Raw genomic sequence first — 13,571 nt, 5'->3', positions numbered from 1 at the left:
TGTGATGTCACATCGCCCGTGTTGCCCTCATCACATATTTTGGATATCCCCTCTGAGTCCTGTGTTGAAAATGATCCTGAGCCCGCTTCTAGGTCAGCAGCAAGAATGTCCTGGCATCACTAACGTCTGCCGTGGGCGCAGGAGCGGGGAGGGGCAGTGCTTTCCTGGTGTCTCTTCTCTCTTCTCCCAGCTCAGGCCTGGGCTCAGGGTCAGGGGTGGTTGTGACACTCGCTGTCTCCTGCTCTTTGTCTCCGCTCAAGCGTTGGGCAGCGTCAGCTGCTGTGCCTGGCCCGGGCTCTGCTGAGGAAGACAAAGATCCTGGTCTTGGATGAGGCCACCGCGGCCGTGGACCTCGAAACCGATGACCTCATTCAGTCTACCATCCGGACGCAGTTTGACGACTGCACTGTCCTGACCATTGCTCACCGGCTCAACACCATCATGGACTACACAAGGTGATGCTGCTGGCATAGAAGGCCTGCCAGCCTTGGGATATACCTGTTTGTACAGCATCATCCCGTGTCTAGTCACAGCCCTCTCTTTACGCTGGGTGTTTCTGGCATCACTCCATTATTGATTCAATCAACATACGTGTGTGAAGTCCCTGCCACATTCTTGGTCCTGTTCTAGGCACTGGGGACTCAGCAAGGAGGTATCAGAGAAGGGGCCTGCCTGAGGGACCTGATAGGTTAGTTGGGGGCTGTGTATGGATATAGACAGCAAACACAGCAACGCACAAAAGCTGATTGCTCCGGGAAGGAAATGTTAAGAGGTGACAGCCGGTAATGGGCGTAAGCATCACAGGACTTAGACAGTGACAAGAGGAGGGATTGAGGATGGGCAGCCAGTTGGAAGGCTATTGCACCAGTCCTAACACGAGGCATTAGGGCCCTGACCCAAAGCAGGGAGTTGGTCATGTGGCTCTTGGGGGCCCAGGGTGCCAACTGTTTCCCTGTCCCTCATGTCTGTGTCCCCTCCTCTTGCAGGGTAATCGTCCTAGACAAAGGAGAAATCCGGGAGTGTGGCCACCCCTTGGACCTCCTGCAGGAGAGAGGTCTTTTCTACAGCATGGCCAAAGATGCTGGCCTGGTGTGAGCCCCAGAGCTGGTGCATCTGGTCGGAATTACAGGGCTGACAGGGCAGCATCCAGGGATGAGGCGCTGTTCTGGGGAACCCAAGCCTCCTGTCTACTGAAACCAAAAAGAAAAAAGAAAAAAAAAAACAAAAAACATAAAAATGAAAACACACACAAAGCAGCCTGTCTGGCCCCCAACCTGGAACTGACCATGAAGAACCAGGAGAGACCCAGAGATGCAGCCCCCCCCCCCCCAAACACTCCCACCCTCACCTCCATTGCCCCTCCAAGATGTACATACGTTCTCACGCCCCTGGGAGTGCACACTTGTGCTCTTGGTGCTTTGTTAGGTTTGGTGGCCAGACAGCCGGAGAAATGGGTTTCGTAAAATATGCTAGTGACCAAATCCAGCCAACTGCCTCAGATCTCTCCAGCCAAAGTCTGTGGATTCCGTCTTTGAGAAGCTCGCTGGCCCCCGACAGCTGCCCGTGGCGCCTCTGACATCCTTCCTTGTCTGGCTCCTCCCAGAATGCTTTGTTTCCTCGGGGCTGCAGGTGGGAGGTGAGGGGCCTGGGAAGATCATTCTCACCCTCGGGCAGTACCTTGAGGGCCAAGGACTCTCCTGTCACCAACCGTCTGGTCTTCCAGGCGCTCAGACGCTAGGTTCTGATGTCCCAGCCCCACGTCACTGGTACATGCGTCACACATGGGGCCAGCCTCCACGTCCATGGACTTCTCACTGACGGGACTCAGCAGGACTTGTGGGCTGTCTGGGCCCGGAGATCATCTCAGTGCTGACTCCCCAGCCTGGCTGCTCAGCTCCTTGTCCGCTCCAGTCTTCTCCCTGCTCTCCTTCCTCCCTCTTCCTACCCGTTGCTAGAATGGCTCTGCTTCTGTAGTCCCTGAGAGAGAAGATCTGCCAATGGTTATGAAGCGGTCAAGGGCAAGGGAGCACCAGGTACCTCCTAAGTACAACGCGTTGGTACCTAAATGAGCCCTGTTGATCCCCCTCCGCGCCTCCGGGTATTTAGATTTCTTTTCTCGCCCTTGGCATCTGGTTAGCTTGAAGGTGGCAGTGTGGAGAACTCGACATTTCATTACTGAGTCTCTTCCAGGATGAGAAAAGGACCCATTCACGAATATCAGTGACTGCTGCTTTTTCTTTCTTCTTTTTTTTTTTTTTTTCCTTCAAATGCTGCTCTAGGGAGAGAAACAGTCTCAAGACTTTAATTTCTTGGGAGGAAGGGTTAGCCAAGGAGCAGCATTCCCAGGGAATGGCCACGTGTTCCTGGAGGAGAACGGAGAAGCAGAGTCCTTCGAGGCCCGTCCTGTTTAGAGCTCTCAGGGAGCACAGTGAGACCCCAAAGCAGAGGAAGGTCACTGCTACTCCAAGATTCATACTTGCTATGAACTACGTTGCTGACTTCAAACCCAGAGAAGCATCTTTCTTTTAGGTGGAAATACATATTTATTTTTTTTGTAAGTTATACCATTCTTTCACACTAGATAAAACCAAGTTTTTCTTGGGGATCTTTTTCTAACGACTTACACTGGAAACGTGAACATTTGCAAATAATTTGCAGTAAAAAAAAAATATTCTGTTTCTTACTGAACAGTTGTCCTGTGTTCTTGGGGCGTTAGCAGAGGCTTCAGCCCTGTTCTTCAGGAGTCGGGACTGGGTACCTTCTCGTCTGCTTCTCTTCTTTGTCTTTGGCAAACCTGCCGTCTCCAGCGGGAGCTCTCATCCGGAAATGGGACCTTAGAGGTTAAGCAGGTGCGGTTTAGCGGGGAGTCAGCGTGGCACAGTGGACAGAGGCTGGGTTTGAATCCCACCCTTGGATTCACTGGCCGTGTGACCCTGTGTGAGCCACTTGGTCTCTGTGCCTCGGTAGCCTCATCTGTAAGATGGGGCTGATCGTACCTGCCTCCTGGGATTGTGGAGACAAGCAGCGGTGTGTCTGATATGCACAACCCTGGTCAGGTTCTAAGACACAAGGAAGGTGAAAGTCCCATGTGGCCAAAATGACCCTAGAAAATCCCTTTGCATCAGGACAGGACAGGCTGTCCTGCAGTTAGCAAATTAGCCCTAAACTCTTAGGAAATGAACAAAAGGGTTTGTTTCTCACTCCTGTGTCTTGGTGAGCGTCGGGTGCCTCTCTAGGGTCCCTGCCTTCCATGCAGCAGCTTAGCGATCCAGGCCCTTCTGGGCTTATGACATCACCTCTCGAGGCTGGCTTCCAGAGACCACAGCAGGGGAGGGGAAAGTGCGGGTGATGGACACCCATTCTTCAGTGTCCCAAACCAGAAGCCGCACAAGTCAGCTCCACTCAGCCCGTTGGCCAGAATCAGTCATACGGCCCCAGCCACACCGCAAAAGAGGCTGGGAAGTGCAGGGGCGCGTAAGGGAGAGCAGTACCTCTCCCTGCAGTCATTTGCATGTTTTCTGGGGTTTGGATAGTGCGTGAGTGAGGCTGGCATGTTCGGTTTCTGAGTTTGAATTGGGCGAGTCTCGATGGTGAAGAATTCCCTGTAGTTGGGGAGCAGGCCATTTCTGCTGCACCCTAAAACTGCGCACCAAGTAAATGTGCAGAGGGAGCTTCCTGACCCTGCCGGTCTTCCCTCCGACATTGCTGTCCCTGGACTGACACCTTTGCCTCGCACGTCATTGCGTTTAGGGACTGAAGCCTGAGTGTTCAGTACAGGGCTCCCGTCAGGGTGTTACCATTGGAAGGAGGTATTTATACGCGCTGGGTCGGGGCAGGGGTGGGGGGGTGTCAGTCTGAGAAGGGAGGTGTGCTCCTGTCTCCTCTCTCTGTGGAGCCTGACCCTGAATCACTAAAACCCCAAGCCGGGTCTGTTAAACAGGTATCTGAGCGTGTGCCTACGGGTGTGCTTTGTGAGACAGCTGGGACTCCAGAGGGTCCCAGGCCTGGGCCAGAGCTCCCTCTGCTTTACGAAGAGAAGGCCGGAAGCCGCATTAACCCTGAAGAAGGTGGAAGCCAGAAGCGCCAGGGTTGGGGCGGGGGCGCCTGCTCCTCCAGGTATGGTCCGGGTGAGCACTTTGCTAACGTGGAGGGAGACGGCACCTGCCGTGTGCCAGGCCCTGGGCTCAGTGCGGAGCGTTGCTCACACGGGAAGGGACCCCTGGGCCAGAGGGGAGCGGGCAGTGGACGTGGTGCCTCCCAGTGTTGAGCTCTTGTCCGCCCTTCATTCTCACCCCCCCGTGCGGGTCCTGCAGCTCATTCCAGAAAAACACTCCCAATCAGACCGCTTCTCTTCCCTCCCATTCCTGCCACGCTGGTGTCTCTCTCGTGTTCCTGTGACAGCCACCACCTCAGTGGTTTCCCTGCTTTTGCCCTGGCCGCCCACTCCCTGCAGTAACTGTAAAAAAATCACCTCACAACCCTCCTGCGGTCCCCGTCTCGGCACCCAGACACCCCACGTAATCTGGCTTCCCATGACCTCTGCCCGCAGCTCCCTTCTGGCCACCTCGCTGGCCTCTCCAGCCACAAGTCACACTCTGCTGGTGTTCCAGGGTGCAGGATGCAAGACCAAGAGGGTCTTCCCTCTTGCCGGTCCCTCCCCGGGTGGTGGTTCAGTGGCTGCTCTGTGAGAGCAGGGGGTTGATCTGTTTATTCCCTGATGAATGGCCCACCACGGGCATGTAGCACGTATCCAAGTGACTGGGTTCTCTGATCCAGGACAAGCCCTCTGTGCCGGGCCGTGAGCCAAGTGCGAAGTCATCGGGGACTCAAGAACTTGCCTTTCGGCACCTGTGGTTTCTTCCTTGGTACAGCTGGGATCATTATGTCCACCAGGCCAGGTGGGTGTGGGGATGGAGAAAGATCCAGGTAAAGCACCCAGCACCATAGCCGGCCCTCAGGACACCATCCGACATGACGATGTAGGATTCATTGCTTTGTCCATCCGCCCGTCCGTCCATCCGTCCGTCCATCCAGTCACGCAGTTGTCACTTACTGAGCACTCTCGTTTGCTGCACACCATGCCAGGTGCTGGGAGACACAGTGAAGACACATGAACAAATCCCTTGCCTCGAGAAGGAAAGGGGGGCCCTGGGGCACTTGGGGGGCTCAGTTGGTTCAACGTCCGACTCTTGATCTCAGCTCAGGTCATGATCTCACAGCTCATGAGTTCGAGCCCTGAGTTGGGCTCTGTGCTGACTGCGTGGAGGCTGCTTGGAATTCTCTCTCCCTCTCTGCGCCTGCCCCACTTGTGCGCTCACTCTCTCCCTTTCTCTCTCTCTCAAAATAAATAAACCAAGAGAAAAAAATAAAAAGGAAAGGAGCCCTTTCCTTCGCTTCTGGTGGGATACCAGAGTGGAATTCAACTAGCAGCGAGCTAGTGTTTTAGAGTTAACAGTGTGCGAGAGGCAGTGTGGTACAGTGGACAGGACATGAGCTCTGGAGCCCAGCCACCTGGGTTCGGGTCCCTATGCTATCTCCGTTCTCTCATCTGTAAAAGGGGCCTCCTCAAAGCATCCTAGTAAGGGGATAATGATGGGACCTTCCTCCTCCCGTTGTAAGGGTTCCCTAGAAGGCTGTGGCAGGCATTGGGGCAGGGCTTGGTAAGCATTTGCAGTGACGGGAGGGGACACAGGTGAAGGTAAGGGACCTACTGAGACCGGCACTGACCACAGAAGGTCTGTACATGGCTTTTCCTGCATCTGTGTCCCCCCCCCCCCCCCCGAGCCTGTGGCAGGGGGACGGATGGCCTGGGTGGCCCCTGCAGGCCAGTCTCCAGGAAGCTGTGGTGTGGGCCCAACAACAGCCTCATTAGCGCTGGCTCCCCGGGAGCACGCTCCACCTGCTGGCCAACCACCTCCCTCCATGAAAGAAGCCTTCGAATGACCCCCAGTGAGTTTGCCAAACACAGCGGCTGCCTCTTTGGCCTGCGGTCGCTCTGCCCGGACATCAGGGGGCTCCGTTCCAAGTAGAGAAATGGAAAGTGCTGTGTCTGGTCCCTTCCTCTGCTTCAAAGTTGGGCAGATGCCCCCCATGCCACATCCTGGGCTGTGGTGGTAAATAGACCCAGGAGCAGAGCCCCACTCGGCCACTTACAAGCTGGGCGACATTGGCAGGTCATGTGAACTCACTGAGCCTCAGTTTCCTCGTTTATAAAACAGAGCTGGGAGGTGCTAGTGATGGTGGGGCCGGCCCCTTGTAGGCATGACCAGGGGCAGGCGAGGGACGCAGACCTCCCACTCTACTTGTAAGGCGACAGCAGGAGCTTCTGGCCGCCCCTTGGCAAAGGGAGGTAGGCACTGCCATTAGATCTAGATTTGGTTTACTCTGGGCTGAAGACCCTATGTTGAATGGACCAGCTGAAAGTCCCCGTGACCGGGCTGGGACAGGGCGGGCTCCGGGTCCCAGCAAGCAGGTGGGTGTCCACAGGCCCCTCTTGATATACCAGCACAGCCATTGTCCACGTCTCAGCAGATTAACCACGGGTCGGGTAGGCCCAGTGCCTCTCACCAGGTGATTGATCCCCTGGGGGACAGTGGCAGCATCTAGAGACATTTTTGTCACAGCTGGAGGTGACAGTGCTATTGGCCTCTAGTAAAGAGGCCAGGGCTGCTGCTGAACGTCCCTCCCAACCCAGAATTATCAGCCCACCTGTCAACAGTGATGCAGTTAAAGGGGCACCTGGCACCTGACTCTTAATTTCGGCTCAGGTCATGATCTCAGGGTCATGGGGTGGAGAGCCACATCGGACTCCACGCTGAGCCTGCACCTCGCTTAAGATTCTCTCTCCCCCTCTGCCCCTCCCCAGCACTCACTCTCTCTCTCTCTCAAAATAAACATTTTTTAGAGTGATGTGGTTAAAAAGATCCTGGTGTGTAAAGCCTTTACCCCCCGGAGGTCCTCACTGATGACTATAGTGAACATGGACCGGGCGTCCATTTGGTGCCCAGCTCACCTCTGCAGCCATGCCGTGAGGTCACTAAAGAACCGTGGGGCTGGCCTCAAGTTCTGGTCCAGGGACTTGACTCCTTTCTCAGGCTGCCCTTCACAGCTATATGCCTGTGTGGCCTCAGGCTGGCCTATTTTAGACTCTCGTCCCCCTTGCCTGGTGCCTGAAGCCAGTTTTAGGAGCCCTGTATCCGATTTCCGAGTGCCGTGGGAAACCGGCCCGAGCAGCATGGCGCGTGGTGACTCCCCCTCACAAAAGCGAGCCCTGAGCCATCCCTATCCAGGCCTCTGGCTGCTCTGGACGTCCCGACCACCATTGGGACTCCCCTGGGGAGCTGGAATTTGGTCTTCAACAAACGGAGGAAGTGTGCGGTGAGGAGATTGTCTCAGTGGGAGTCTGGGGGTGCTGGCTCCGTGAACCCTATTTATGGAGTTGAAAGTGTGCACATGCTCATTCCCGGGACGGTCTGCTCTTGGTGTGGGTTGTGTGGCTGGTGCGACAGTTCAGATAAGACGCTCCTAGGGGCTCATCTCCGAGGGTAGGGGGGCACCAAGAGGTGTGGAATACTCTGGAAGCTTTGAAAATACGTCCCAAGGGGCGCCTGAGTGGCTCAGCCGGTTAAGCGTCTGACTCTTGGTTTTGGCTCAGATCACGATCTTGTGGTTCATGAGTTTGAGCCCCGCGTCGGGCTCTGCGCTGGCAGCGTGGGGCCTGCTTGGGATTCTCTCTCTCTCCCTCTCCTGTCCCTCCCCTGCTCGTGCTGTCTCTCTCAAGATAAATAAAATAAAAATAGGTACCAAAATGGAGAACGCGTCAGCAGTTGTGGGCGGAGGGAGGTGGGTATGGTTACGAAAGCAAGCAGAGGGGTTCCTGTGGTAATAGAAACGTTCAGCATCCCGTCTGGTGGGGGTAGGTGCAGGAGCCTCCGTAGAAATGCGCGTGCACACACACACATCCACGTAAAAGCGGGAAATCCGAACAAGGTCGGCCGATTGTACCACTATCAACATCCTGGTTATGATATTATACTATCGTTTTTCAAGATGTTACTAGTGGGGGAAACAGAGTAAAGCTACGCAGGAACTTTCTGGATTCTTGTCGTGGCTTGTCACTCGACAACCATCTCAGAATTAAGGGGGTGGTTTGTAAAAGGCGCACACACACCACGGTCCCGGCCCCCCCAGCCCCAGAGATGCTGATTTCTTTGGTCTGCGGTGGAGCCCAGACATGTGCAGGTTTCCAAGGTCCTCAGGTGAGGCCAACGGGCGGGCAGCACAGGGAGCCCCTCCAGGGTGGATGCGGCGGGATGAGCCCTCGTCAGGCCAACCTGGGTGTTGCTGTGTCCTCCTGGGTTTGTGATGATCAGCCATTTTCTCTGCCATTTTCCTCCCAGAGATCAGAGGGGTCTAGATCCAATACTGAGGTGCCAGTGACGACCCCTGGGTCACCTGTACCTCCAAGGCACAGCAGTCTCTCCGGGTTGGCGAGGCGAGGGCAGAGGGCTCAGACTAGGCCTGACTCCTGTGCCAGCCTGTGAAACAGGCCCTTCTGGGCCAGCAGCTGGACCGGGCTGCCACTCTCTGCCACCTGCCCCTTGTCCATGACCAGCACCCTGCAAGAGAGAGGGCAATGGGGAGCCCTTACCGGCCCAATCCGCCCGAGCGCTTGCACCAATGAAAGCCCAGCATGTCTGGTCTGGCAAAGTCCGGCCTTCCCTGCGGTTTCCTGACCCTGACAGCTAGGTTGGAAACATCTTCTGGGCACGTGTTCTTGGGCTCCTCTCCTCCCTGCTGGGCATCAGTTTTGCCACCTGTACGGTGCGCACGTGATCACCCATTCCAGCGCCCGTGCGGCTCTAAACCCCGACGCCTTCCTCTACGCCCGTGGGGGCGGGGCGGGGAGAGGGCCTGCTCGGGGAGGGGTGCTTACCTGGCGCAGTCCATCACAGAGCGCAGGCGGTGGGCAATGACCAGCACTGTGCACCGGGCGAACGAGCTCCTGAGGGCGGCCTGCATCTGGAGCTCCGTCCCCGGGTCCACGGCGGCTGTGGCCTCGTCCAGGATGAGGATCTGGGTTTTCCGGAGAAGGGCACGTGCCAGACACAGGAGCTGCTTCTGGCCCACACTGGGAAGGAGGGGGACGGTCAGGCCCGACGTTTCCCTACCTGCATCTCAGGACTTGCAGGGCCTGCCCACGAACGGATCCCCCGACAGCTGCAGAAGTTAGTGGGGCCGGTACACACACTCCTTCACGAGGGTCCCCAGTCCACAGAGCTGGCAGGAATCCCCTTCCTGCCATTTTTTGAGCAGGGAGACTCCAGGCAAGACATTCAAACCCCCGCGCCTCAGTTCCTCTTCTCCAGTGAAATGGCTATTTCCACTTCTTGTGCCAGACATAGCCTACGTGCGTGTGCATGTCTTGACTCACGTCTCACGGTGACCACAAAGGTAGTTACTGTGCCAATGAGTCTTGTGACTTATCAGGGTGCAGGGACAAAATAAGCCCCATAAAAGTGCTTAGCGGTGTGCTTGTCACAGAGTAAGGCCCCAGCACACAGCACACAGTTGCAACGGAAGGTCACACAGTCGTGACACCCCTGACCCTGGAGACCCAAGGCTGTCTGGGGCGGTCTTCCTTCTCACGGTGAAGCCTTCCAGCAGCGTCTCTGGGGAACCAGGACCCGCTATGGCCACGCCCCTGGCGAGCTGGGTGACCCCGGGGCAACTTTCAAGCCTCATAAGCCAATCCTGCAGAAGGGGATTCGTGAGGGGGCCTCTCTGAGGTTTACAGGGAAACATTATTTTTCCCTCCATCCAGGCACTGTGTCTGCAACTTAACGCGTATAAGTCAATCCTCGAACAGGAAGGAGACACTCACTATATAGTTCTCTTTTCACTCACTTCTCTCTTGGGCACAGAAGATGAGCTTGCCCAAGGTCCTAGAGCTGGTAACTGGGGGAGGCTGGATTTGACGCGTGTCTAAACTCTCAGCCACCAAGCTACCCTGCTTCTCTAGTGAGCAGAAGCTCTGATGAGGCTGCCACCCACAGCCTCTTACCCTCACACCTCTGGGGGCAGATGGGGTTTTAGGATCCAGAACGTCTTTGTTTTCAAAAAGGCACGCAAGCGTCCATCCATGAAGGAATGGGCGAGAAAAACGTGGTCCGTCCCTACAATGGAATAGTATTCAGCCTTAAAAAGGAAGGGAATTCTGGCACATGCTGCAAATACTGATGAGCCTTGAGGGCATTACGCTGAGTGAAACGAGCCAGTCACAAAAGGCGAATACTGTAATACTCCCCTTAAATGAGGTACCCAGAGGGGCGCCTGGGTGGCTCAGTCGGTTAAGCGTCCGACTTCAGCTCAGGTCACGATCTCGCCGTCTGTGAGTTCGAGCCCCGCATCAGGCTCTGGGCTGATGGCTCAGAGCCTGGAGCCTGTTTCCGATTCTGTGTCTCCCTCTCTCTCTGCCCCTCCCCCGTTCATGCTCTGTCTCTCTCTGTCCCAAAAATAAATAAACATTAAAAAAAAATTAAAAAAAAAAAATGAGGTGCCCAGAGTAGTCAAAGTCACAGAAACAGGAAGCAGAATGGGAGTTGCTGGAGGCTGTGGGCAGGGGAAAATAGAATTTTTTTAAGGCTTATTTTCCTTTTGAGAGAGAGAGAGTGTGTGTGTGTGAGCAGGGAAAGGGCAGAGAGAGAAAGGGACAGAGAGATCCCAAGCAGGCTCTGAGCTGACAGCAGCAAGTCTGACATGGGGCTTGAACTCATGAACCGGGACATCATGACCTGAGCTGAAGTTGGACACTCGACCAACTGAGCCACCCAGTTGCTCCTAGAATTGTTTTTTCATGGGTACAGAGTTTCAGTTTTGCAAGATGGAAAAGTTCTGGAAATGGGTTGCATAATTATGTGAATGTATTTAACACTACGAATTGTACATTAAAAAATGGTTGGCCATTTATAACTACGTCGATGGAACCAGAGGGTATTATGCTAAGTGAAATTAGTCAGAAAAGACAAATATCATGTGACTTCACTCATATGAGGAATGTAAGATACAAAACAGATGAACATAAGGGAAGGGAAGCAAAAATAAGATAAAAACAGGGAAGGGGACAAAACATAAGAGACTCTTAAAAATGGAGAACAAACAGAGGGTTACTGGAGGGGGGGGATGGGCTAAATGGGTAGGGAGCATTAAGGAATCTACTGAAATCATTGTTGCACTATATGCTAACTAACTTGGATGCAAAGTAAAAAAAAAAAGTAGACCCTATTTTCTAGTATTTATGAATAAAGATGAATGTATTCTAGCAAAGAAAAAAAAAATGGTTGGGGCACCTGGGTGGCTCAGTCGCTTAAGCATCCGACTTTGGCTCAGGTCACTATCTCACAGTTCATAAGCTCGAGCCCTGGGTCGGGCTCTGTACTGATAGCTCAGAACCTGGAGCCTGCTTTGGAGTCTGTGTCTCCCTCTCTCTCTACCCCTCCCCCACTCACGCTCTGTCTCTCTCAAAAATAAATAAACATTAAAAAATTTTTTTTGATGCTAACTTTTGTTAGGTGTATTTTGCCACAACTAAAATTTCTTTTTTTTTTTCTTTTTGAGAGAGAGCCAGAGCACGAGTGGGGGGAGAGGGGCAGGGAGGGGGGGCGGGGAGCGAAAGAGAGAATCTTAAGCAGGATCCACACTCAACGTGGAGTGTGGTACAGGCCTCAATCCCATGACCCTGGGATCATGACTTGAGCTGAAACCAAGAGTCAGACGCTCAACCAACTGAGCCACCCAGGCGCCCCTAAAATTTCTTCAGAAAGAAACGTACACCATACGTTACTTAGAACCCACAGTGAGAGTGGAATTCGTGCCCACATCAAACACGATACTTTCGTAGCAAAAGAGATGCTGAGAGGGATAAATAGACTATAAGTAGCCTTGTGTCAGTAAGGGTTGGGTTTTGTCACCCAAATAAATTGAGGAACCGAATTGAGGAAAACAAAACTGGATATTCAGAGACTGTGTTGGAGTTCAGAATTGCTGATAAGGGACGGGATTCATCCTGTGAGTACTAGCAGAGTGCAGCTGGTCGTCCCGTGGGGGAGGCAGATTTCCAGGGCATGTTACCCTGGGGACAGGGCAGTGCGGGGAGCCTCGGCCGCACTCGCCTCTCCACGCAGCTCCTCCCAGGCCCTGGTCGTGGCGGGGCAAGCCTACCTCAGGTTGCAACCTTGGTCGGCACACTCATACTGCAGCTGGCCAGGCAGGCTGGCCACCAGGGCTCTGAGCTGGACCGTGCCCAAGACCTCCCAGATGGCTCGGTCCGAGTGCTCCTGCAGCATGTCCAGATTCATCCGAAGCGAGCCAGGGAACAGGGTGGGGTCCTGGCCGGAAGGGGCAGTGGGTCAGAGCTGGGCCCAGCCACGCCTCCCACCTCGGCCCACCCTGTGCCCCAGGCCTCACCTGGGGGATGATGGTGATCCTGGACCGCAGCGTGTGCAGCCCTACGTGGGTGATGGGGACCCCATCGATCCAAATCCCACCCTCGGCCGCCTCCAGGAGCCGCAGGAGGCCCCCGGCCAGGGAGGACTTCCCGGCCCCTGTCCTGCCAACGATGCCCACCTGCCAGGGGAAGGGAGGGCAAGGCTCGTTCTGACCACGTCTGCCCAGAAGCCCGGAGGGTCCCTGGGCATCTCTGCGAGGTGTTTCCCCTGCATCCAAGATACATCCATCTATCCATTATCCTTTGAGCATTTGTCCATCTGTCCACCTTTCCATATGTCCACCCATTCCATCCAGCCTTCTTTCTGTACATAGTTCTCTTTCTTCTCCCCGTTGTGACTCATCTCTCCCATCTTTCTGTCCACTCACCCACACTTCCTGCTATACCCCCACCCTCCCGTTTTTCCATCCTTCCATCCATCTGCCCATCATTGTTCCTGCCCCCATCCGTCCTCAGCATTTACTGCTGCATTCTTAATGTCCAACACTCGCTGGAGGCCCAACACTATATGTTTACGAAGTGAATGAAATATGGGCCATCTGGGTGGCTCAGTCGGTTAAGTGTCCAACTTTGGCTAAGGTTGTGATCTCACGGTTCGTGAGTTCAAGCCCCACTCCGGGCTTGCTGCTGCCAGCGCAGAGCCTGCTTTAGACCCTGTAGCCCCCTCTCTCTCTGCCCTTCTTCCACGTTCAATCTCTCTCTCTCTCAAAAATAAATAAACAAAAAAAAACAGTAAATGAATCGTGTTACCCACTGTATGACAGGCAACTCTTCTAGGCATGAGGAATAGAGAAATTAAGGAATCCTTGCTCTACAGGGCTCACTGTCTGGTCTTGGAAATAATGCAACTGAGCAAACTTAATTTGAATACACTGTGATGAAAAAGCCCCCTCTATAATCAGACTCTGGACGTGAAGCCGCCTGGGATAGAAGTCAACAGGGTAATCAGAGCAGGCTTCATGGTGGAGGTGATACTTGAGTGGAACCTTGAAGGATAAGCAGGAGTTTGGGGAAGGGGAAGATGCCAGGTAAACCCCCTGAGGGCAGCATCAGGTGCCCACCTGGC

The 13,571-nt window shown here is 54.5% G+C and overlaps 2 protein-coding genes across 9 annotated transcripts in view; one reads left to right on the top strand and one right to left on the bottom strand.

Moving 5' to 3' along the window:
- The window catches only part of ABCC1 (ATP binding cassette subfamily C member 1), a 141,346-nt gene extending 138,658 nt beyond the window's left edge, over window positions 1–2,688 (top strand). For 2 of the 3 annotated variants that reach the window (XM_045460239.1, XM_045460240.1), the window contains exons 30-31: window positions 261–455; window positions 987–2,688. In XM_045460239.1, coding sequence (XP_045316195.1) covers window positions 261–455; window positions 987–1,095 — 304 coding nt within the window. In that variant the 3' untranslated portion in view covers window positions 1,096–2,688. Of the gene's footprint in view, window positions 1–260; window positions 460–986 lie in introns of those variants that run through there. The other variant, XM_045460241.1, reaches the window with a different exon arrangement.
- Window positions 2,689–8,032: 5,344 nt separating this feature from the next.
- The window catches only part of ABCC6 (ATP binding cassette subfamily C member 6), a 53,046-nt gene continuing 47,507 nt past the window's right edge, over window positions 8,033–13,571 (bottom strand). For 4 of the 6 annotated variants that reach the window (XM_045460244.1, XM_045460246.1, XM_045460243.1 and 1 more), the window contains 4 exons: window positions 12,466–12,624; window positions 12,220–12,386; window positions 8,936–9,130; window positions 8,033–8,618 (listed from right to left, as the gene is read on the bottom strand). In XM_045460244.1, coding sequence (XP_045316200.1) covers window positions 8,510–8,618; window positions 8,936–9,130; window positions 12,220–12,386; window positions 12,466–12,624 — 630 coding nt within the window. In that variant the 3' untranslated portion in view covers window positions 8,033–8,509. Of the gene's footprint in view, window positions 8,619–8,935; window positions 9,220–12,219; window positions 12,387–12,465; window positions 12,625–13,571 lie in introns of those variants that run through there. The other 2 variants (XM_045460245.1, XM_045460247.1) reach the window with 2 other exon arrangements.

This window comes from Leopardus geoffroyi, chromosome E3, assembly GCF_018350155.1.
Source record: "Leopardus geoffroyi isolate Oge1 chromosome E3, O.geoffroyi_Oge1_pat1.0, whole genome shotgun sequence".
In the NCBI taxonomy this organism is placed as follows: domain Eukaryota; kingdom Metazoa; phylum Chordata; class Mammalia; order Carnivora; family Felidae; genus Leopardus; species Leopardus geoffroyi.
Note: the sequence above shows the minus strand (reverse complement) of the source record. Positions and strands in the feature narration are given on the sequence as shown.